The 26,211-nt window shown below is 46.0% G+C and overlaps 1 protein-coding gene across 18 annotated transcripts in view; it reads right to left on the bottom strand.

The window, feature by feature from the left end:
- Nucleotides 1–5,991: 5,991 nt before the first annotated feature.
- The window catches only part of rbfox1 (RNA binding fox-1 homolog 1), a 270,001-nt gene continuing 249,781 nt past the window's right edge, over nt 5,992–26,211 (bottom strand). For 13 of the 18 annotated variants that reach the window (XM_072705282.1, XM_072705283.1, XM_072705276.1 and 10 more), the window contains 5 exons: nt 24,771–24,903; nt 23,111–23,150; nt 19,445–19,509; nt 8,797–8,872; nt 5,992–7,146 (listed from right to left, as the gene is read on the bottom strand). In XM_072705282.1, coding sequence (XP_072561383.1) covers nt 7,024–7,146; nt 8,797–8,872; nt 19,445–19,509; nt 23,111–23,150; nt 24,771–24,903 — 437 coding nt within the window. In that variant the 3' untranslated portion in view covers nt 5,992–7,023. Of the gene's footprint in view, nt 7,147–8,796; nt 8,873–14,046; nt 14,100–19,444; nt 19,510–23,110; nt 23,151–24,770; nt 24,904–26,211 lie in introns of all 18 variants that reach the window. The other 5 variants (XM_072705277.1, XM_072705281.1, XM_072705292.1 and 2 more) reach the window with 3 other exon arrangements.

Genomic DNA, 26,211 nt, shown 5'->3' with positions numbered 1-26,211 from the left:
ACTTCCTTTGTCCTGGGAAATGCCAAAGTCTACAGAGAAGAACATCTTGCTTTAAATAAACTGCAGCTGTGCAAAAACGGGTCTGTTAAAACCAACAATTACCTGGAAATTACAGTAAAACTAGGCACATGAGACCTGCAAAAAATAAATGTAAATAAAAACCCAACGACCCACCCCCCAAAAAACAATACAGTAGACTGAGACCCAGGGGAAAGTCAGGAGCACACCCTGTCATGGCAGTACGAGGCCTATTAACAAGTTGCCACGGCAACCCAGGCTCCCACAGATTGGGCAGCACACGAGGCGAGTAGGATGCTGACTTTGGACCGCTCTCCACTACTGCCAGCACCTCCCAGCCCCTGCTCTCCCCCGTGAAGGCATTATTGCTTTGAATAACCCGATAATTTACTAAACGATGTATAAAAAAGTTAAATCTGCAGCCCCAACTGTTCACCCCCCCTCCCCCAGCGCCCTGCACGGAGAGTGCCAGGATGTGCAACGTAGTGAAACAGGCGGTGAGCGTGGAAACAAAGCGGCGGCGGCATGAAAAGGGGCCCGCGGGCTGGCGCCGGCATCAATCAGGGGCTGCGGCGGCGAGTAAACAAAGCCAGAACCGCTAAGTAACCCCCACGCTAATTACAGCCCGCAGATGTATCAATGCAGCGAATGAGGAGCAGGCAGCCATTAATTATCTAATGAAGGCAGGCGGCCGGCGAGCCGAGCCGAGCCGAGCGGGAGGGGCTGATTAAATATTAAAGGGGAGCATATGGGGGGGGGGGAGGGCTACCAAATGAGGGAGGGGAGTGCAAGAGAGGGAGAGGGTGCAGATGGAAGGAGAGGCGGTTTATCACCGTTATGAAGCTCTTGGGGGGGGGGTGGTGTTGGTGGGGGGGGGGCGTAACGCAGCATTTATACACATAGAGCGCAGTGATAAGGTTTTATTCATTATAATTCATAGTGATAACTGGATCCAATTGACATCACAGCGCTTCATAGTGGCCTTTACGCTTAAGCTACACCGCAGTAACCAGAAGCATCCCATGGCTCTGCTGCTGGTATGCAAATGCAATTCGGCCGCATGTACGCCTCCATTGTGCGCTTCCGCGCTCTCGTCTTTCAAAGCGCGAGAAACATTCCGGGAACGTGTCTCCATAATCCTTCAGGTGGAACGTTAGATCGATGCTCTGTGAGCGTGTCACCCTCAGCCTGAGCAGCGGAGCCGCGACGCCCCGCTGTGCTGAGGTGGTAACAGGTGCCAGCGGCACTAGGAACAGGAGAAGATTGACGCTCCGATAGGTGGGGGGGGGGCACGTCCCAGAAGCGGCACCTCATGGGCTGCTGCCGGATATCTGATCAAACCGGTTTGTTACGGCTGACCGCCCCGGGGGTGGGGGCTGGGGGGGCTGGGGGGACTCTGCAGTAAAGGGGCCCAGGGACTGCATGTCCACAGGTGCTGTCAGTTCTGCTGATCTTTACTTGACTTTTAATTGATTTGATTAATTGCTTTAGTGCAGTATTTTGACTGGTCGCTCAGCAGGTGCTGAATGCTAAATAAAGTTTGTTCTTAAAAACCCACTGGGCTTCTGGAAAAGGGCGGCCGTAGCAAGCTGGGGGGGCGGAGCCTAAGCATCAGTGCCGCAGGGGGAGGCCCGGTGAGAGTTCTGGTTCTGATTCTTGAGCTTTGTGTGAGGACTGCACTGAGCGCCTCCGCCTGATCGGCGAAGGACGCCCACGGCGACGTCGCGTCATGTGATACCAGGTGGCTGATAAACAAACAGCACTGTACCACAGCCTCACTCTGGGAAATTTATGGCGGCTGCCCGCTTTCGCCTGGGAAGATGCCAGGTGCTGATCGCGATGTGTTCAGGCAGAACGCAGCAGTCCCTGCCTGTTACGCAGTACTTTCTAGCACAAGGACGGGAAGGCCTACGGTCTCCGCGAGCTGCTGGTGAGAGAAAGGCTGTGGTGTGCAACCTGCCTGACATATTCAGCCACCGGCAGCTTCAACGTGGACACTTTACACTGCAGGCATCCATCTCCTATATGGCAATGGAAGAACCCATATTATGAGACACAAAAATTATTGCAGGACAATGATTCGGATCCTGAACGTTACTGGCTCAAGTCCCCCACTGTAGTACTCTAGAGTAACAAACTAACCCTGAATTCCTTATATGCATTTTCCTTAAATGTCCATCCCATACTAGGTTACAATCTATTCTGGGAGGCACAGGGATAGGAGTGGGCCAGTAGCAAGGAGAGGACATGCACACTCACACAACTGGGTTGGGAATCGAATCCCCAGCCCCAAAAGTATGAGGCCATCATGCCAACCCTGACTTCAAATCATTGAGGTAAAATTCAGCTCCATAAACAGGTTGAAAACTTACTTTAGGTAAAAATCCTCAGCTGAGTGACCTAAAATATTGGCAGGATTTTAGATGGAGATGTGAGGAGAGGAGATAAATGTGCTGGCGTCTGGCTTTGGGAGTCAGGGAGCTGCCCGGTTTAGCAGTAGGGTCGTGACCCTTTTCCCACCTCCTCCTCTGTCCCTCCAGCTCAAGCAGAGGAATGGGCAGAGAAATTAATGACAAATTTTAAATAATTACTCCGTCATGTGACCCCAAAAGTTCATTCATTATTGATCACCCATTTCTGTAAGGACGGCTTGTAATTATACAGCATAATGTGACTCATTCTTCACATTTAAACATTTAAATTGCTTCCCTTTCCCAGTAGCCTGATAAGCTATGTTTTTAATTACGAGAATCTGACGGAAACAGAGGTCATTTTTCTCTTTTAAAATGTATCAGTTCTGCGTGCGTTTCACCTGCAGCAATTCGTGTCTCCATCAGACGAACATCTCACACTTCAATCCCCCTGAGAAATTTAACACTTCATTTCTGATACTTCATTTTAGTTACCACAAAGACTCAAAATATACAGCTGTCAAGAATTAGACTTATGTGGCAAATTGGCAATTCCTGAATAAAATCAAAATGCTTAATGGAAAAAAAAAGCTCTTTTTACAAAACATCCTTTTTACAAGTACAATTTGTCAGTAGTATTTGGTATAACAATCCTTCAGATAAAATTATACTGAATTTTTTTACATATCAGCGTTAATTATCATCCACAACAAAATACAAGTGGATCATTTAACTCTCTGTACAATCTGCTCTAATTGTCAAAGGATACTCAAAACGCTTACCTATAAAAATTACAAGCACCCTTCTGTAAGGCATTGATGTCTATAGAGAAATAAAATAAACGTGTGGATTTTTTTTCCTGTTCTATCAGATGTTACACTTCCAAACTCATCCAGAGAGGTGCCAGCATTCTCAGAGGCATTCGCCTAGTTGCTCCAGTAATGCAGACAGCAAATCCCAGAGGGCACGACTGATCCGAGATCAGTATCAAGTTCATTGTTAACACCTTCCCATTGTTCCTCTGTGCCAGAACTTGCAGAAGCTAGAAAAGAGAGGCGAGCGAAGCAGGCGGCGGTCTGCGGCTGCATTGAAATTCCCTTCAATGAGGCAGAATCAATTTCTCCTGTGAATGTCAAAGATACAAGCTTTACGGGTACAAAACCCGCAGCTGTTAGCCTGCCCAAGAGGGGGAACTTAATTCTGTGAAATCCTCTATCTTACTGGGGGGGTGGTGGCATTCAGGTAAGTGTTAACTTTAATGTTATGAAAAAAGTTTTTGACTGTAAAACAGATTCTTTGAAAGTGGAGAAGATGAACAGCATAGGAAGTGGAGGAGGAAGTTGAGACTGATAGTATTCTAAGGCAGGGAAGGCCATTCTTTATGGAACATCAGGAGCTCCCTGGAATGGCCCGTGTCGACCTCCGAGGCTGCCTGATCGCTGGATGAAGGCAGTTCCTTCATTTCCTTGCTGGAGTTCAAGTGGGTCATGGTGCCACATTCAACAGACACTCTACTGAAACAACCACCTTTTGGTGACTGTAGACAGGACTGTGGGTCGCTCCAAAATGGCGAAATGCCCAGACCACGGCTGCCGTGAAGTGGCTCTTCACACAAGGGGGGCCATGCGTGGCTCCCTGGTTCCATGTACATTCACAGGCGTGCTGTCCTGCATGCACGTGGTCTGGGAAGGCCCCGCGGTCATGGCTGATGCGTTTCCATATCGCGTACTGGGTGAGGGTGCCAAACAGACCCATGTGACACAGGAAAGGGGGGAGGGAATGGGGGCTTCATTTCAGTACTGCAGTGGAGACGAGCTTAACAAAATGGTAAGGGGTGGGGTGAGAGAATAAACAGCCACTGAGAGCTGAGCGACAAAAGAGAAATAACAGTAATGTTACACAGGCAGTCCCCAGGTTAACAAGATCAGTGTCTTTTAGTCGAATTTGTAGGTAAGATTGAAGAATAATAATAATGATAATGATACAGTTCAAAACAATTATTATACAGTAATAATAATGAATAATAAACTAAATATGGCACTGTACTGTACCGCAAGCTGACAAACTGTTGAAGTTGCACAATGTTTTCACGAGCGTCACAAAGCAGTGTGTTCGTTATTATGAACTATTGTATTTAAACTAAATTGAATCCATCTGTCCATCCATCCCTTTTCTGTGCATACTTGTCCTATTCAGGGTCGCGGGGCTTAGAGGTACCAGAAAGAACCACATAAAGTAGCTGACTATTGTTTATTTAATATCTGGGTGATTTGTTTCACTGTAAAGAACCTTTACCAGCTAAGCCTGAACATAAACACTCATTTTGTTTGCGACAACATAAATGCTTGGATCAAAACTTACACGCTAGGGTGTAATCTATGATTTAATAAATATATATTTAAACGTGTTTGCATTTCGACTTTTGTGGGGGGGGGGGGGGGGAACTACATCTGTTGGTCATCAAGATAGTCCTCAGGCAGTGTCGTTAAAAAAAAATGTTTATTTTGGCAGTGAATTCTTCACGTTGTATTACAAGCCTATATAAAGCAAACATTTGGCAAACGGGTCCTGTACAGCGACACGTGGGCTGGACGGACGTTAACAGCTTCGGCATCACGCGGCACGTCCACGCAATAAAAAGCAGGCCACCACCGTTTCCCCTTATCTTGTGAAAGTTTATTGATGGTTACTGTTCAGTGGATCATAACTGCATGCACATACAATGACAAGGAGAAATGCCTGGTCACAACACGCTGTTTTAAAGCAGAAATCGTATAGTAAAGTCACAGCAGTGGGTAGGATATTGTTCCTGTTGTGGGGGCACACGAGGGCATGTGTGACAGGACAGACTGGCGCTGCTGCCAGTTCGGCCCCTAGCCCCCTTTCTTCAGCTTTATTTTATAAATACAAAAATGAGAGCTGTGACAAACACCTCAACTTAAGTTTACTTGTAAACAGGACAACATGAACAGAATCTTTTTTAGCAGATACTCAGACAAGCTGCTGTTTTTTAAGGACATTTACAAAGACCCCCCCCCCCACCCCACCCCACCCCCCACCACCACCAGCTTGTGTGTGTAGCGTATTTTACCGAATGACCATTCTTAATATTTATATGCTCATTTTTTTTTTTGTCATTAGTTATACATTTCTTGATAATCAGACTGTTTCAAAATGTAAAGGCTTTAAAAAATACAAAAAAAATATGGCATTGAAATAATATCTAAAGAAAATTAGGAAAAGCACAGTAACAAAAAGTCCAATGTAATATTCCACAAGCAAAAAAACAAAACAAAAAAACAAAAACCAAAAATAACTGCAGTTTGTGTGTGTGTGCAACACAGTAAGGTCTAAAAATACCAAGCTGACAAAAATACCATGATTATCTCTACATACATGATTGGATTACCTGTAAAATGTTTATAGAAATCTGAATATGATTATCATTTAATTCCATAAAAAATGATACACCTTACTCTAACAACTGTTCTACTAGACTAATTCTAAAACATCATACTGTTGTGTATTTTTATATAACAGAACATATCCACTGCACACTTCAAATTGTATACATAGTTGTATTTTTTTCTTTTTTTTTTAAACCTGGTACAAATAATTCTAGTTTTTTTTACTTTCCTTCTGAAAAACAAAAAGAAAAAATAGAAACAGTGGTTTTGTTATCTTTTTTTCTTTCCCATAATATAAAAGTCAGCAATAATATCAATTTATATACTGGAAGCAATATAAAAAGAATACTTTTTAAACGGCCTAAACTAGTGAGGATTTGACTAAAGAACTAGGTTGAACAGTAAAATACTGTCTTGCTGAATATCTTTAGGGGTTTCCTTAGACAGTTTCTATGCAAAAATCTGAATGTACAAGTGTAACACCCCAGGAACGTAACCTTTGGCTTTGAGTGATGAGTAAAACAATACAACTAATAAAACTGATACAGTGGTGTCTTCCTCTCGCAGCTGCACTCCCATTGGACCTACAAGCCGCCACTCAGAGCTACCCTCCTTGCCCACCAACCAATCAGATTTTCAGGCTTTTACATCCATCCCCATACCACTTCTTATCCCTCTGACCATCCGTAAACAAACAGTATATTATCAACTCAGAAACAGAGATAATGTAAAAAAAATAAAAAAAAATTAAAAAAAATTACAATAAAAATAAAAATCAACATGACCATTGTAGTCACTTACACTTATACAAAATGTGATAATTCTGAACGACTTAATATTTATTATACATAATTAATTTACATGATAAAGCACACTTGATTGTGGCCCTAACAATTGGATTTAGATTTTTCTTTTTTAATATCTAGCAGCTTTCTAGATCACCACAGAAACCTCTACAGCCAACAATCTATGTAACCTTTTAAAAATTAAGATGCACAATATTAAAATACACAGAACAAAATATCTGAGGTATAAGATGAAAAATATCTGGTTTTCCTCTCTCTTTAGAGATGCTAAAATGATGCACAACTGCATGTATTGCAATACCCAGGCCTCGGAAAGCTTGTCTTTGTGTCCCCACCGAAAGGTTTTTGTATTTTTTGTATTTTGTTTTCTCACGTTCTCGCTTAGTATGGCGCAAAACGGCTGTATCCCCCTCTGTATATACTAGCCTGTAATGAAGACAAAACGAGGCCCACGTCATCGACATGGCTCCTAGTCTTGGCGTCAGTCAGAGGTGCAAATGCATTCTGAAACAGAGTGACGCAGTGGCATGTGTTTAGTGGGCAGACGGGCAGCCTCCCCCACCCCCCCCCCCCCCCTCCCTCCCCCCCGTCACTATTCGGCCCTGCAATGCGCACACCGTACATACCCCTGGCGATCAACCCGGGATGCGTCATGCAGCAAGCACACCAAGACATTGCATGCCTGGAGACTGTTTTACTACTTGGAAGGGTATAAGAAAAGAGTTAACGGACAAACTGGTGGATCAACACAATGATGAGGCTCCACACAGAGGTCTGGATCTTAGCGAGTATGACTGTGGATCTTAGTGACTCTAACTGTGGATCTTAGTGACTCTAACTGTGGATCTTAGTGACTCTAACTGTGGATCTTAGCGAGTATGACTGTGGATCTTAGTGACTCTAACTGTGGATCTTAGTGACTCTAACTGTGGATCTTAGTGACTCTAACTGTGGATCTTAGTGACTCTAACTGTGGATCTTAGCGAGTATGACTGTGGATCTTAGTGACTCTAACTGTGGATCTTAGTGAGCCACATGGTATAGAGATGACAGCACTGGGAAAGCCAGGAAGAGGAAACATAAAATGCGGTTGTGCCCTCACTTGAAGATACCTGTGAACACTAAGATCCAGGCCCATGCTCCAACATTTCATGGAAAAATAAACAATGCCTGACACATGCAGCTGAGGCAGTCTGTCTGTCTTATATGCAATTCTGTAGAATGTCATGCATGGAAAGCTCAACTTAATCAATATACAGTGGAGAAATCCCAGTCTTGGGTCATTATACATTCCTGGTCTTGTGTCTTTGACAGTCCCAGTCTTGGGTCATTGAGCACCCCAGTTTTGGGTCACTGAGAGTCTGTCTTAGGTCATTGAGAGTCCCAGATGTGGGTCACTGAGAGTCTATCTTGGGTCATTGAGAGTCCCAGATGTGGGTCACTGAGAGTCTATCTTGGGTCATTGAGAGTCCCAGTTTTGGGTCACTGAGAGTCTCTGTCTTGGGTCATTGATAGTCCTAGTCTTATGTCTTTGAGAGTACCTCTCTTGGGTCATGGAGAGTCCCAGTTTTGGGTCACTGAGAGTCTCTGTCTTGGGTAATTAGGTATTCCCAGTCTTGTGTCTTTGAGAGTACCTCTCTTGGGTCATTGAGAGTCCCAGTTTTGGGTCACTGAGAGTCTGTCTTGGGTCAATGAGAGTCTCTGTCTTGGGTCATTGATAGTCACAAGTCTTGGGTCTTTGACAGGTCTTACTGGGACTTATTCTTGTAATTTTTTTTCACTGTGCTCTCTGTCTCGTTTCTGTTGCCACTGCACCACTTAGGTGATAGATTTAATTATCAAAATGACTAATTATTCCATTAAAGGGAGCGATCAGCTAGGTGATACTCACAAAATTAGAAATATAATAACTAACATGCACTACTTTGCCAAGAAATTAAGGCATTTATCACATTTACTGGGAGGATTAATGCGGCACTTCAGCTGCCGTTAGCGAAGGAGACAAATTCAATTAAGTTAAAGTGAGGAGACGTCAGCTGTGATAAAATCCATGCAGCAGGGAGGGGGAGGAGTGGGAGAGGAGAGCGTGCAAAAAAGGAAGAGGAGCGAGAGAACGGGGCAACGAGAGGGGAGGGGGGCGTGTCAGCAACTCACCATGGCACCAACGCTGTAGGTGGCTGCTGGAGCAAGTGTGTGGTGGTAGGGATCGGTAGCATAAACTCGTCCGTAACTGGGAAGGGGGGGATGGAGGCAGATGGAGAAGGGAAAGGGGATGGAGAGAGAGGGAGGTATGCATTAGAAGCTCAATTGGAATTTTCCTTCCACAACCAGAGAGAGACTGTAACACAGACAAAAGGTCAACCACACACAGAACTAACTGCGAGGAGAGGTAATGCAGCAGGGACAGGAAGTGTGTCCTACCAATTCGCTGCTCTCCTTTAGCTCTTTTTGTTCTTTGTCACCATTTTTATTTGTCTATGTGGTGCTTTTTCAGGACTTCCGTCCAGCCTAAGTGAAATTTAACTCAGCTCGACTTGGTGTGTATGAGTGTGTGTGAGACAGAGAGAGAGAGAGAGAGAGAGAGAGAGAGACAGACAGACAGAGAGAGAGACAAACACACACAGAGCAAGCAATGCGATCGATGGGTGTTCTGGCCAGGATATACAGAAACAAGGAGAAATAAAATGAGGGAAATATCAGTCATTGTTCAGGTAAGAATGGGTGAGTCTGAGCTGCCCAAACACTGACAAAACAAGCAGAATAGGCGCTGACCCAGAAGACAGCGATTCTAAGGTGGCAAGGGGGGGGTTAATACAGCGAAGTCTTTCATGGAGAAGAATATTAACCCTTTGTCATGTGTGACAGGCAGGGGCTGGCTGGAAGACATCAGCGCCTAACCCTCTCTAAGGTCACAGCTCTGCTTTAACCCCGACGGCACCCGAGCGGCTCATCACGATGATCACGGATGGCCGAGTGATTCTCTGCGGCGATGAAGAACTTCAACAAGCTTGATGTCTGCACTTCCGCGTCGATATAAGCAGGTCCTCGCTCTTACAAATAAGGAATGGATAATGTTATGATGCTAGGATGCTGTTTTGCTGGGTTAAGAAGTAGCACTCCTGGGCTGGTTACAAGCAACCACAAAGCGAACATCAGCACCTGCCTCTCACGAAGTCAGATGTCACCCAAGCTTTGAAAAACACCATTCAGGGCTCAAATTTAGAGGACACCAGGAAAGATTTCTTGCAAAGACTCAGTGGCCAGAAGACCGTGTTCAGACCATTTGCCAACTCAGATTTTATTAGCTGGCTGATTCCAGACTACATTGTATTTTAGTGCCTTAGATTAAGTCAAAGTGTTTCTTCTCTGTAAAGGTGTGGGGGAAGTAAACTGGCCTGTATCCATGTTAAACATTCTCCTGGAGACTCAATGACGTCAGTACAGACATCAGCCCACTGCCACTGCTGAATCGCTGTCATCAGGGGGGGTGGCGGCAACCTGAAGGTGCCCGTAGCTCAACATGGAGACCATTGTGCTAACAACACGAAGGTCATGGATTTGAATCCCAGGGAGTACACACATAAACTATAACCATTCCCTCGACTTTCAGTTGCTACGAATCAAAGTATCAAATAAAAACAAGTTGCAAGAGAGGATGTCACTTAATCTATAGCTCACTAGGGAAAAGTACAAACTGACACATCACAAATAATGAAATTCCCTTTAGATTACAGCTTTGTGATCGTGCAATATTAATTCATATCATAATATATACACAGGAAACTCATTTATACGACACTTAAAGAATGTCCTGACATTCGCAAGTGCCAGCTGACCTTTTTAATGAAAGCATAGTGTTTTACAGTGATCATTCCCTTCCATCTAAAGATGAAATGGTACATTCTGCCTACATCACAGGAGATAAAGTCTGCAGGTCCTGAACCTGCACACGACATATGTGGGTTTCCCAGCGACACACATCGCTTTATCACAAGGTCACTCCCCCCATCACATTACTGCGACCCCCCCCCCAGCATATGCCTATAACCTACCCCCCCACAGGGTGACCCCCCATCGTATGCCTGTAACCTACCCCCATCGTAGGGTGACCCCCCCATAATATGTCTGTAACCTACCCCCATCGCAGAGTGACCCCCCCCAGCATATGCCTGTAACCTACCCCCATCGAAGGGTGACCCCCCATAATATGTCTGTAACCTACCCCCATCGCAGAGTGACCCCCCCCCCAGCATATGCCTATAACCTACCCCCATTGTAGGCTGACCCCCCCCCCCCCCCCCCATCATATGCCTGTGACCTACCCCAATCATAGGGTGACCCTTCTCTGCATGCTTGTGATCTCACCGCATTGCAGGGTGACCCCCCTATCACATGCCTTCACTGTCGCTGCAGGGGATCTGCACCTGGTGCATGGGGCTTCAGCTCAGTTCACGACAACAACCCCCACCTGGAGTTTGTGCTTCCAAAACTAGGAGTGCTAAGGAGTGACTTATCACACCATGTCCGGTCCTATGCTGCAAAACGACTCCAAAAGTCAGGTCAGTGACAGGTTTACAAGTCTGTAACAATTATATGTTAACTACCATCCACATACTATTTCATTTTTAATACTTCTTCATCCATCCATCCATCCATCCATCCATCTTAATACTACTTATCTTGGTCAGGGTCATGAGGTCATATCTAATACCTAAATAAAAACCAAATAAACAGTAATAAAGGCAAACACTTTTAAGCTTCTCCAAAGGGTTCCTAACGTAAACAAATTGGATGGGGTTGCCCTTCGCTGCACGGTACCGCTGTTAGGCGAAGCTGGATCTGCCGGTGTGGTCTCCTGGCGTCTGACTGACAGGCGGCTTAGTGATCCCAGAAGGTCATGTGATAAATGGTTTATCGCTTCGTTTGGGCCTTCCCTGGGTTTTGGACCAGATAAGAGCCAATCAGAGCATGGGGCATTGCTTATAAATGACCTACTTTACATATTTACTGGCTCTTGATTAAGAAGTTAATCCACAGTAGATTAGTATGGTCATTGTTATTCACTGTACAGCCAGTACTCAGGTATACTCTGTTTGATCTGTACTATCTCTGTTTGCACGGCTACTTTAATGAGTGTTTAGGGCGCCTGGAGATCAGACGGCGAGCTGGTAAACCCTGCTGGTAGAGAGGGGTCTAAAAAGGATCTGAAGGTTAGCCCCCGCCCTGGCAAGGCGGGCCCTTCTGCCCACTATTAACACAGCTGTCTCTGACAAAATGAGCTAACCTGCGCAGCACTGATGTTTACCGAGTGCTTGAAAGGCTTTTCGTTTGACCTTATGATCCGCTGAGAGGAAGAAGGTTCAGCGCAAGGTCAACGCAGCCCCACGAACCTGCAGCACTCCAGATGTTTGTCTTAGCAACAAACGCTAACATTTGCACAGTAAACGGAGCAGGGCCTTCGGGGCCTAAGATTACAGGGGTAAAAGCAGTGGGTATGGTGTCTTTAAGTGAAAGAAAGTGTTTATTTCCAAATCCCACTACATCACCAAACCCAGAAAAAAAACTACAGGCTGAATTAGTCAGTGAGTCACAGAATCACAGTGTCCACAAATTAGGACACGGCAAACTTCACATTCCCTAAAGCAGTTTATTTATTTGTTTATTTTACAAAAATGGAGTGTGAATCAATTACAAAATGGATTATAGAAGTTTTCAAAATTGTGTAATAATCAATCATCTTCATTTTCAAAAAAGAAATTAGAACGTCTGATATGTTAAAATGCACTACTGCAAATCCGAATCTTTAGACTGGCTCATTTAGTAAAAAATTCAGTTACAGTTAAAATAAAGGTTTTTTTTTTTTTTTTTAGAATATATGGATATATGCCATTCTTTTAGTGTAAGTTTTTGATTAGTCAGATTAATTTATACAGTGGAAACTGCTTATAGTGATCACGTCGGGGTGAAATTAATCATTATAACCGGATGATCATTATAACCGATTATTTTCTTCTTCTTTATGTCTCAGGCAGATTACCGTCTAACTGACATTTGTATAATTATTACATGAATATAAGGTAATAAAACGGACAGTGTTGCTATTTGCTTAATTTTATTAACGATTTCAAAATACAGTACAGCTGTTTCAAATGCTTTCAAATTACAGTCCTGTACAAATTAAAATATTGAACAGAGTATATTTCAAATACACTGTAATATAGTACAGTACTGTACATAATATTCAATTTTATTTATACAGCGCATTTTCACAACGTTCCATTGTCTCAAAGCACTAATTGTAGTTTTGCTGCTGTGTCTCAGTGGCTCATTTTTGGTCGGTTTATCGTAAGCTTTGATAAGTCTTGATAAGCTTGATAAGCTTTGATAAAATAATAAAAAAAGAATTACTGCAGTTTTAATTTTTTTCCATATGTTGTCATGTTTAAAAAGACCTAAAATGGGAATGCTTGATTACTACAAGCAAATTATGTGAACAGTATTTGTACAGGAATGATTCTGTCCCAAGCTTTTTGAACCATATAAATGGGTGATCACTATAACTATGATCACTATAAGCAGTTTCCACTGTATTTAATATATAAAAATTTTCATAAATGCATGGTCATCTTATGAGAAGTGAGTGAGAACAGACTTCTGACAAGGAGGCAACATGGATATGGGGCCGATTTATCTCAAAACAATCATCAAGCGTATCCAGCACCTAGTAGTGGCCTGCTCAGGGCATCATGGGAGGTGGGCAAGTGTACCAATTCGTCTAAAAATGTGCAATTATCTCACATGTTCCCTGAGACCTTGGGTCAAACCTCTGATTAAACATCAGACCGTCACCAAAAGCGAACCTGTGAGACATCGGCCTTAAAGCAGAGTGGGTCAGGCTGAGTCGGCAAAATCACGAGGGACGGCGACAGGAGCAGCACTGACACTGGTGGCGAGACTCAGTCAGAAAATGGGGGGCGTGGCCACACAACCTGCCACCTCCATCATTAACCGTAACAAAATAAAAGCAGAAATAAACAGAGGCAGGATTAACACAAGTCCCCCCAACTTGCTGTGCCTGTGTGTTTATTTCCTCATTTAAGGACAGGTGGCCTGTCCACGAAGTGGGATGAATGGATAATGGACAGACTGTGGATGGATGCACTAGAAAAACAGCGTTCAGAGACAAAACGGAAAGTAATACTGGCTTTTTGAGGGGTAAGAATAATAAGAAAGCTGCTCACAGGCTGTTAGGACAAGCTCTCGCGTTGGGTGCGTCACCAAAACAAACAAAACAAAAAAAAAACTGATAAATCATAATAAACAAATGCAGAATCCCGAGTGGATGCAGCAGGAGAGTGGGAAGGGGGGAGGGGGTGATTCGTTCATTTCGTTTGTTTATTTTACCTGAAGAGGTGTTACAAGACATTTCATCTGCTGCAACGAAGACGAAATGATTTCTGCAAGAGAAGATAAAATTCACAATACTGCTAGCTGTCTGAGGATCGATAGAGGGGCGTGGTCGACGGTCAATAGACTTCAAATCATAAGCAGCCCCCACACACACGAAGGGCCGGCCACGCTTAGATGTGGAGCAACGACATGCGGCACTGGAATACTCATATGGAGGAAAACGAAAAAAAGAAAAAAGAAAAAAAGAAAACGACAATAAGCAATAAAACAAACAGCTTTGCACAGAACACATGACCGGGGCCGGGTTCCTCCCTGGGAAATGGGGGCCGATTCACCAGCTAAAAGAGCTTCTCTCACCAGCCGTCCCATGTCCAGAGGTCCGTTCAGGCCTGCAGAACATGTGCAGGAAGGTGTCTGCACATGTTGACAAGGGGGGCCTGTGATTTTACTGCCCGCCCCCACGGAGCTGTGCTTCTTTCTCTCACCATTGATAAAGTTTGCAGAGCAGTAAACGATGGCCAAGCTTCTTATTAGTCTGTTTATACTTTGACAGGGTGTAGGAGACATAATCGACTGGCACAGAGCACAGCTGCACGGCTGCGCGGCCATGCGTGTGAATGCGAATCTATCGACGACTCTGAAGTCAGGAAGCCTGGCAGGTGGGGCATTTTTCTGAATTTTTACGTTTCTACAGGGTCATTAAAGTAATCACCTGCGGCGAGTGGGGGTGGGGTGGGGGTCTAACGTTGAATTCCAGGCACACGATTGATCGCTCCAATCCCAATTAGACGGTGATTTAGCCGTTCAGTTTGGTGCAGAGCATCAACCCCCGTGAAGCTTTTATACTGAATCGGCCCCCTTGGTGGCGCTATGCCGATCAGCGCCCATAGTGCGACGGGTACGCCGCCGCACGAAGACACATCGTCACCACGGAAACACAATACCGTGTGATACCAACATGCACTTCCGAGAGCACAGACTATGGCGTCAATGCACAGACGAACCCATGCGCCGCAGAGAGCATGCTCACTGTCACCGCTTCATGGAAGGGGAACGAAAAAACTGGCAACAGACAGTAAGACCCCCCAGGGGCCTTCAGAAGAGCCAGCGGACGGGGCCACGGGCCGAGCGAGTGCCTCCTTACGGGAAGGGGGGGCATGCATATGGTGGGACAACACTGAAATGAATAAGCACACCATAAATGGCTGTCAGCGTCACTCTGCACACTTTACACCGCACCACACTCTCTGTACATCTACTGCTCTCCATCTTTATTGTTATTTTGTGGCCTTATTTTGATTGCTGTTTTATTTTAGTCATATTATCTTTTTATACTATTCTGTTTTTCTTTGCATTACCTTCTTTTGTGCACAATCCTAGAAACAAAAGCATTTCAATATGCAGTGTATGTTTGTGTGTGTGATAATTTAAACTTAAAAGTTCAGATTCACGTTTTATAACGCATGCAGATTCATTCTAAGATAACTCTATTCCTCTGTTGGCTTAAAATGTAAATGTTTATTAACAAAGATATGTTCCTATGGGAATGTTTACTGCAATTAATGTTCCATGTAGCACTTTTTAATAGAGGATAAGCAATGCAAACATTGCGGAGTGCAGATTATTGTTCTTACAAACCAGTGATGACAATGACATCACTATGAATGATTATTTAATTTGTTCATTTGTGTTGCGACTTGTCCTCTCCCTTAACTTAAAGGTGAGCTGCTTGGGGACTCTGCGGCTATCATATGGTCATGTGACACAGGCGAGATCCGCCCCTTAGCAGTTAGTGGGCCAGAAAAATACAGATTAACAGTAAATTTTGTCATTTCGATCTGACTGCAAGGCTTGCCTGTCATAAGAGAGGTCAGGTAAAGTAAGACTTTCTCTTCTCTATAAATTAAATGTCATTAAAATGTAAAGTCAAGAGACTTATAGACATGAATTTAAAAAGCTCAACAGTAGTAGGAGACGCTTTACGGTACTGTCAGCTGACTAGGCTGGCATCCCATGCATTCTCTGCTCTGCCTGCTAGGGGGAGACACTTGCTCTCACACCCACAGCCTACAGTTTCTATTAAGGCTGCTATGCACAGGAACCCCGTTACTGTGCCCATCCAGCGTCGTGTGGCAATGGCTGATCAGGGGACAGGGACAGGAAAGAGGTCAGCTAGCTGATCTTCCTGGGGCGTGACAAATAATGGACGTTCATAAATAAACCCTGGGAGGGTGACGATAGCCGAAACAGAATGACACGCGATCATATTAGCACAGACATCATTTTAGGAAACACTGTGTTCGAACCTTGGCTAAAAGAATAAGCGAAAGACATGAGCGAATCTGGCCCAACCAAACCCAGCTCAGCCCAGCTGGTATCACATGAGAACTGAAGGAGGCTATATTCTGGTCCAAAACCCCATGAAGTACATAATAGAATAAAAAAGGACTAACACAAGGTCACAGCACTGAATGTGTGGTGTTGAGCAGAACTCTAATTAATACGATGTCGGAAATGGAAAATTACTGTATTGATTATTAAAACAAATTGCTTCTTTCACATGTGTGTGAGGAATTTTAAGTTTGGGTGAAATTTAATACCACAAGCAGAAAAAAAATCAATAGGCTCTCCTTGACTTATATAAATATTTTTCAGCTGACATCACTGATGAGGCACCCAGCGTGTGCCAGACCTCATTCACGGCATATAAGAACGCCGCTTAACATAATGAAGATTCTGCTTCATCCCCACGGGCACCATGGAGGGACAAGAGAGAAGCCCAGAGGAGATCCTTAGAATGTCATAAATAACACTGAAATCCAGGAAAAAGCACATCAGCCGATTGGCTGATAGCTCTGAGTGGCAGAGTACATCAGCCAGGTCCAGCTGAGGGTGGGAAGGGAATCAGCAGGGATCTGACTCCAGTTTCACAGGTTCTGTCATGTGCCTGTGAGCGACTTGCCTTGCTCCACATCCTGGTTCTTAGCCCGCCTACAAAGTGTAATCTCATTGGCAGCTCAAAAAGAGGGTGGAGTCAGCAGAGACGTGAAGCAGCAGTGAAGTTTTCTTGCTGGCTGGCAAGACATTAGGCAGCCAAATTCAGATACTGAACGGTAAGCTAGAGAAAAACTGGGTGATAATAGCTAGTAAAGTTAGCAAAAATCTGAATACTTAAAAATAATATTAACATTACACAATGTTACAGTTTAGATTTGCATCTTTCGAAAACTTTGAATACATTTAAAAATATTCAGTGGTGGTATGTTTTATTCACGAGATAAAAACGCACTGATAAACAGCAAGAAACTGAAAAAAACCAGCATGCTGAAAAAATGTATAGATATCGAGGCCAAGTGTGCATCAGTCTAAAATTGGTGAGAAAAATAAAACGTGACAAAAACTGAGGGGAAAAAAACGGCGTGTATGACGGACTGTAAAGCACCAACAAACGGTGTCATCCTGATGCCGACGTACAAACAAGCCTCTGACCCACAATCTTGCCACAAAGACAGCACTTCCGAAGTTCATTTGACAACGTGCCCCTGCTTCAAAGGACAGACTAACCGTGCACCTTCATCGTCCAGTCATCGGGTATGGCCTGACTTCCCGAAAACAGAACTTGCTGCCGTTGCACCCGTCAGCGACATTTGGACGAGTCCTTAACAGTCTCCATGCAGGATATTGAGGTGGCATGCATGCTAACAGCCAGGGAAACCCAACGACCCACATGTGACCTCGCATGCACAGGGGGTGGGGGTGGAGCGCAGTAACCGGGGGAGACGGAAACTGAGAGCAGGCGTGACCCGTTCCTAAGTCTTAGCGCTTGCAAACAAGCCCAGCAACAGCCCAGGCAAGGCATGGAGTGGCAGCTCATTGGGCCGGTCGTGCAACCTGAACCCGGCTTTCTGTCCCTGTGACCGAGCGAGTGGCTGCCTGCATCACACGGCACCCAGCGCACTGCCTACAAATCGTCCAGCCAACCCCTCGCAGGGGACAATCTGGGGCTCAGGTAGGACACCCGCCGGGGCACCGCAGCGTCTTTCACTGGAGAGGCTGGTGTCCCTCATGGAGACTCAGTTATAACTCAACAAAAGGGTTGTTTCCACCAAATAAAGATGAATAAAGGGCAGACATTTTGGACAATAAAAAAATGGCCCTTAATTGAGCAATGGACTGCAATAAACATGTAAACAAGTTGCTGAACATTATTGACTATCGTCTAAAGTTAATGAATGTTTTGAGCATATGACAAAAATGGAAAAGAAGCAGACTTACAAAAACAAAAGCATGAATTAAAGTGAATAATTTCAGTGGATCCCTGCTAATTAAGCTAGATGTGAATAGAGGAGTTACAATTTGCCAATTTGCCTTGCAGCAAGTACAGAGAACATAGGACTGGTGGTTCAGAAACCATATTAACAGAATATAATACATTACTGAGCGCTTTAAATGTTTAAAGAGTCATAATGTATTACAATTAAATATGCAATGTGTGAATCTAAATTTAAAATTAACTTTTACTTCTTCTTCTACATATTTAACCAAACTCATTACTGAGTTATTCTTTTTTTATTATTAGAGCAATATATGTATTTTTTTAACCATAATATATCTTTTTTTCTAGAATGAATTAGTAAGACTATATCTGAAAAATAATAATTACATTTACAAAAAAGTAATGCCGTCAAAGGGAAAGAATTTCCATGCCTGTGAATTTGTGCAGCATCAGTATCAGAGATTGCTCAGAATACTGCAGCCACTGCATATGGGCCCTCACTGGCTAAGAAGTGCAATGTCAATGAAGGCCTCCAATTGGCTACACTCTTTTAAACCATAGAGTTCCATTGGCTGGAAATTCTCCCTTGGTGTGAGCAGGGCAGTAGAAAGAGATGACATGGATGAGGTAAGGCCCGCCCCTTAGGCTTACAGCTACGGAGAGGGCATTTCCTCCCTGGATTTGATTCATTGGTACAAACATGTGGGAGCGTGTCGGGTAAATGCAGCTCTGGCTGCAAAATGACGGAGGTTAAGTGAGACTCAAACTCGGTCTGCAAAATGGAACCCCCCCCCCCCGCCCCCTCCCCCGCCGGACCCTAAACGTCTTATTACTTTATCTACAGGAGTGTGGAGTCCATCCCACTACATTTTCCAGCTGCAACTGCCCCTTTGTTCCGGCGGCTTCCCGTCTGCCAATTACAGCCAGGGTGACATCTTGGCTGATTTAATCTGCCAATTATTGCCCAGCTCTCATGACTCTGCCTAGATCGAGAGGTGGCGTCCTGCTAATAAAGCAGCTTGGCCATAGGGGCGCAAAGACGGGAAGCGGGCCGGGTGGGGGCGCGGTGGCGGGTGCGAGGCGGGTGCGACGGCGAGGGAGGGGGGCAGGTCTTACCTGTCGCTGTAGGCAGCAGCAGTGGCAGCAGCAGGCTGGGCATATCTGTACGCAGTGTAACCACCCTGAAACCACGCACACACACACACACACACACACGCATGTTTGCTTTGCACTGTGATGACCAGCCTCCTCCCCACCCCCACCCCCACCCCACCCAGCAGCGTAACAATCCTCCTGTGGCTTTCAGTACTCCTGGAGGGGGGGGGGGAGCACCCCCTGAGACAGATGCACACCAATCCCTTGTTTTTAAATGCCCGAACATCATTCACGATAACAGAAAGCGGATGTGGTGGCGCCCCCTCCTGTTGGAGAGAGTGTAAATCCGCGGCAGTGATACACTGCGGCGATTGGATCCAGCTGCCAGCGGCAGCATATGCCGGCCTGGGAGGCGCTGAGAGCCTGGGCTGCTTGTTACGCCACCGCCCCACAACACTGTAATCACACTGGCACATTTGTTAAAGGTGTTAAGGAAATTCTGAATTAATTATGCAAATCTCATTACGGGGGAAACAGTTGGCTAATTTTATCATGTGCAACAGTCACGTCAGCTGCTCAATTAAGCAGACGGGACAAACGAGGCCGGCCGGTGAGCGGAGGGTGGGGGCTGCAGTGCCTAGCCTATCAGATGGGGCAGGCTGTGGTCCCACAGACCAGGGGAGGCGGGCGGAGTCTCGGCACGTCAGACCAACAAAGAGGCCGCTCCTCGCTATGCGATGGCTTGGCCCGGGGTTCAGGGCCCCGAAGCTCTCAGAAAGGCAGCCCTGTCCTGTTCAAGATCATTTAAACCCTGAGAATGATTCACCTGCAGACTCAGTGGTGCACAGTGGGAGACGGCAGTGCCGCCTGCCGCACGACCGCTCACACGTCTGCACCTACGTGCCTGTGTGACCGCAATAAACTCTACGGGGGGATCTATGTTGTCTGTCGACAGCAGGCGGCAGACCGTGAAAGCCATATGTCTGGACCTGGCGCGATTTAATTACAATGTTTTGCTTTTTTTTAATTATCAAAGCGAATCAGTTTAGCCTTGTGGTCCAATGGTGAAATTATCTTCACCTCAAACAGTCTGGCCTCCGAATGAGAGTATTTCATTAGGATAAGGCGAGACGTACGGCCTCAATCTGCGAATCCTGACCAAGGTTGAAAACGGCAATGTGCGTCTTATAAATATGCCTGTTGCCTTCTCCTCCTCTTCTGGAAAGGAGGCTATTGGAAGAGGTGAAAAGCCACTCTGTGTGCGTGACGTCAAGCCAAGACGGCCGCAAGCTGCCGGCTGGCGATCCAGCCCCAGAAGGGCTGTGCCCGCCACCCCACCGAGAAGGGAACGGACCTGGGACGGCTCCTCCCAGATCTACACTGCTGAGATTTCAGCACGGTAATATGTGTACACATTCAGAAATATGATATATAACAATACCATCCTCTGAAAGGGAACTGGGGCTGGGAACAGACACATCCTCCATTTCCAGCAACAGAGTGTTTTGTCTGGCGCCACAAAACCACCCCCTATGCAGAAATCACCATCAGCGTCACAGATCCCCCCCCGTCTGTCCCCAGGCTCCAGAAATGCCAATGCCTGAATGTGTATCTGCCATAACTCAATTTCCCCAACCTCATCAAAAATTTACCACGTTTACTTTGATGGGGTCCCGCTCAAAAACGTAAATGCGGCTCTCCGGATGCTACAAGTGAATATGCACCGTCTGTGTCGGCGATTGGTCTTGCCGTGCACAGCGGGCAACCCAGCACTAACGGCATCCGGTCACTCTCTGGCTCGTCCAATCACGCGCCAGGCACCTGTGGGTTATGTGGCATTTTGAAGTCGCTGGACACTGGTGGCGATCGAAGTGTTTCCAAGAGCCCGTCCAATTCCGGGAGCGTCCCACAGATGTCCCCTTTGCGGCCGGTGAGTCTGCGGGGGGGGGGGGGCGCCGCTAGCACAGCCAAAGCCTTCATCTTCAACGCTCTGGCACTGTGAGATCATCACCGTGCTTTAAACCCTGAGTCTGTGACACAGACTGGGGCCTCGGGGTCTGGGGACCTGCTCCCACTGTACCTCAGATCGAGTCTGTGACACAGACTGGGGCCTCGGGGTCTGGGGACCTGCTCCCACTGCACTTCAGATCGAGTCTGTGACACAGACTGGGGCCTCGGGGTCTGGGGACCTGCTCCCACTGCACTTCAGATCGAGTCTGTGACACAGACTGGGGCCTCGGGGTCTGGGGACCTGCTCCCACTGCACTTCAGATCGAGTCTGTGACACAGACTGGGGCCTCGGGGTCTGGGGACCTGCTCCCACTGCACTTCAGATCGAGTCTGTGACACAGACTGGGGCCTCGGGGTCTGGGGACCTGCTCCCACTGCACTTCAGATCGAGTCTGTGACACAGACTGGGGCCTCGGGGTCTGGGGACCTGCTCCCACTGCACTTCAGATCGAGTCTGTGACACAGACTGGGGCCTCGGGGTCTGGGGACCTGCTCCCACTGTACTTCAGATCCTCTCCTGCTGCTGGGCTCCAGTATAAACACTGACTACAGGTTTCGCTCCAAAATCAAACTGACGATCATCACAGTGAAGTTCAACTTTCAAGCAGCCAAAGACGCTACTTGACCCTCTGCACACCATCACAGGGCCGCCTGGAGAACATCTGCTGCTTCAGACGCTTGTTCCTGCAGCGTCTTACGACCATCTGAGCATCAGGATCACCAAGGCCTGTCTCTGGTCACAGGTGTAGCTCTGTTATTGTTGTTGCAAAGCTGCCCAACCAGTACCTGAGCTTCCTGTTACAGAACAAATGTTCCAAAAAACACCGGCCTCTCATTCTTGCATATTTGAGCCTGCTGTCACTATTTATTAAACGGAACCTAAAAATCTTTAACGTATGTATAACTGGTGATGTTATGACCAGTTAAAATGCATTTATCGTCCAAAGCCGGACATCCTGCTAAGTGGTACCCCATAAGAGAGAGGTAAGTGTGGGGAGACCCCCTCCCACAGAAACTCAAGGCTACCGACTGAAAGCGCAGCTCCCGGACCGGAACCGGAAAGTGTGGCCATAATACAGAAACTAAGCAGCCACAATCCGAAACGAGCTCCGCCTGACCGAGAAGACAAACCCGAAAACAAGATGCCAGCTAACCAAGACCTTAACACTCTTGACAAGACCTCCGGTAACTAAACCCGCAAATCGGGATACAAGACATTAGCAGACAGAATGGCAAAGGCAGGGACGGGATGTCGGGAAACCACCGGCAGATAAAACCCAGAGACTCCAAGCGAAACATTCACGCTCAGAGAGTGACCATGAGCCTGACCCCAAGGAGAGGCTGCTGCTCTAACTACGATCCAGAGGCAGCAAATCCCAGGTTACAGGGACCTCCAGTGATTAACAGCAGCATGGGTGTAGCGGGTAACTAATTAATATTTGACTAGAACGATGGCGTAACTTGAGGTAATTTGTGTAATAATAAAATCCAGTGAGTGGTGTTTCTGTGCTAAAATAAATGGAGATTTAAAACTTATAGTAAATTTAAGGACACAGAAACTGTAGGTACCAGTCTGCAAATTTTCAAGGGTTGGGAGGTGGGTGTGGGGAGGAGGGTGAGGTGCGGGGGTTGGCGTGGTGTGTGGGGTAAACAACATGCACATCAAGTCATACTTACATAAATATCTGCACCATAAAATCCATCCTGGTATACAACACTGCAAAGATGCAAACACACACACGCACACCCGCACGCACACACACACACACACAAAAACAAAACAAAAACATCCATATTAGTGCATGTCCACATGCAAGCGTCACCAACCCCTGCATCGCCGAGGTTAGTTCAACACACAGAACAGCAGAAACCAAACACAGGAAGGACTTGGCAAGCACGTTTGGCGAGGATAAGGAGGCTAGTGGGTCCCTGCTTTAATCTGCTAAACGGCTCATCCTCCCGCTCGAGTGCAACCCTATTTCCGTTTTAGTAATGCCCACAGATTTCTGGGGGATTTTATGGGGGAGTACTGCAGGACTTCTATCCCACGCCCCCGAACACACTCATGCATGTCAGCACTGTGTGCTCCCTCCCTGATAAATCTACACTGAAGCAGTAAAAACCCGCGGCCGCAGCCCAGATGTTTCGACGGCGGTACGGCACAGAAATGGAGATCACAGGCCCAATGACGGCTGAGTAAGCTGCGATGCTCTCACAGTGCACACTGGCTCACACCTACGACTCATGCGTGGGATTCAGTTTACATCCATTTTTTAACTGTATGAATAACACAACACCAATCATAAGGCTACAGGACTCAGATCGCAGGAGATGGACATGTCTGTTTGTGCGCCCCTCCATAACAGTTTGAAATGCCATGTCACAATCTGGCAAATATGATTTACGACTGCAGAGTATGTGCCCCTAACTATGATTAGTGATCTCTCACGGTATGAGTATTTCTTCTAAATTATCTATAACCTAATTACTTTACCAGTTTCTTCAATTACCTAATGAGTAATGCTTCTGGCAAGCAATCAAGTCAAAAAATGCTGTCAAACTTTAAAGTTGAATTCCGCGCAAACTTTGTTATTACAGAACTATTCACTTTTTAAAAAATGAAGCTTACTTTGTTTTAATCTGGAATTTAAAGTTAAAATAACATTCAAATTAGCAATATGCAAATTTTCTGGCTCGATCGCAGGCATGTGTTAACATAATCAGGTTTTCACAATTTTACTAAAGTTATGGAAATATTCTGAACTGTAAATTATTTAAAATTTTCACTGGATCGTTGCAATATTAATGGCTAATTCACAGAAATTTAGAATAAAAAATGCTTTTAAATAATTTTATTGCAAAATTATGTTATCCATATCGCGGGAGAATAAAGGATACAAAAGTGGATTTAGCTAAGCTCATTTAGACATTTTTACAATGAATTAACTCCATCTAGCCTCCTTAAGCACCGGATGCTTGCACCCATAAACATGGGGAAAAAAAATAAAATCAGTCCTCCACCATTTGCAGCTGCGTGTTTCCCGCTGCATCCATTCTCAGAGAAAATTTACATAACAACATGTGACATTAAGAATGCTTACAGCCACTGACCGTGACAGTACAAATTACAGTCATTTTTCATTACTTACTGCAAGGTGCACATCTTCAGGCATTCAGATTGGTCACATGCTGCGTGGCTTTCCGTGGTGAGGCAAGACCAGCATGCACTGCGCCACAACGCGCCCGGCAAAGCTCCCGTGAGGGGTGGTGGCAGGGGAGAGGTCACTGGGGGAAGGGGGGGAGGGTGGGGGTGGTGGGGGCAGGGCACAATACTCACCCTCCATAGGCGGGAATCGGTGGGGGAGGCGCCGCAGCCCGAAACGTGTTATAGACGGTGCGCCCTCGGCCTCGTAGGTGGGCCCCCCGGTAAGCAGCTGCTGCCGTCGCCGCTGGATACGGGAAGCCTGGCACTACAGGGGACATGGGGGGGGGGGGCATTCAGATGGGGATTCAACCTCACACCCCCAGCAGGGAGCTGTCTAGCCACTTACTGCAGGGCAACAGAGTAACAACAATATGCCAAGGCTTATCACAAAATTAATATGCTAACTTTCAGCTTAAACGTTCAGGACATACATTTGTGACAATGGCTCACCTTATATGCTGTTAACTGTTACTTTGACAGCCTGGCCCGACAGAAATTTCTCTTGACTGCTATGTAGGCCTAGATATGCAAGTGCAACTAGAAGGGCTATACATAGTGTCCAGCTATTTCTCAAAGACTGAAGAGGCAGAGACCCAATTTTCAAGGGTGGGATAACGCTTCAAAACATCACAACCGTCACTAAGAGGGTGAAAGTGAAGCGAAACACTGCAGGAAAAATAAATAAAAGCCTAATTAAAAAAAAACAGTGACTGATACTTGCAGATAGCTGCAGGGCATCTAGTAGACGTTTCAAATCTAGTCTCCGATATGCAGCGCGGGTCCACGGAAAGTAAACAGCGCGGCTATATTGAGCATTAATATTTACAAGGTAAACAGCTTGGATGATGCGCTTTCATTTCACACGGACGCCGGAGCGCAGGATGGCAACGCGTTTCGCTGGGAGAGACCGGCGAGGGGGGCATTAACGAGCGAGCGGAAGAGATTAAAGGGACCAGATGTCGGCCACCACAGGAGGCGGGCTCGCCACCCACCCCAGCCGTAAAGCGTATACAGCCCCTTTTATGGAGTCATTATTTTTCTCATTTGTTTTGTGTGGACGGTTCTTGGGGAGTGGCTCCATATGTCTCCCCTCGCGGGGGACGTGGGACCCCCTCCCACAGAAACCCAGTTCTACCGCAGACACCCCCATTTGACGGAAGTGGCCCTCTGCTTTATTGCATTTACTCACACTTATTACACTTGAATGTGGGTCTCGTTAGATGGCTGCTAAATTATCGCCGCGGCTAACTCGCATGCTAGCGATGCCTTTTGCCCCCACGGCGAGTCCTGTGAAATTTATCTGCACCAAAGCAATTTTGCTAAAGTACCTCAGCTCGAGGGTGCGACAGCACAACCTCTACTTCCACTCACAGCCGCGATTCCGAGGTCAGCCCAGGTCTTGCTGGGGGAAAATGGATTTGGGACACATGGAAAAGTGAGCGAAGTCCATGAGCACATGGAAAACGGGCTCCGTGTTGTGCGGGGGGAGGGGGGCACTGGCAGCTTTTCCACTTTGCATAATTCTGCAAAATAACCGCTTTGCTAAGAGCACAGTTTAGGGAGAGCCTCCTTC

Source organism: Paramormyrops kingsleyae, chromosome 22 (assembly GCF_048594095.1).
Source record: "Paramormyrops kingsleyae isolate MSU_618 chromosome 22, PKINGS_0.4, whole genome shotgun sequence".
Classification (NCBI taxonomy): Eukaryota; Metazoa; Chordata; class Actinopteri; order Osteoglossiformes; family Mormyridae; genus Paramormyrops; species Paramormyrops kingsleyae.
Note: the sequence above shows the minus strand (reverse complement) of the source record. Positions and strands in the feature narration are given on the sequence as shown.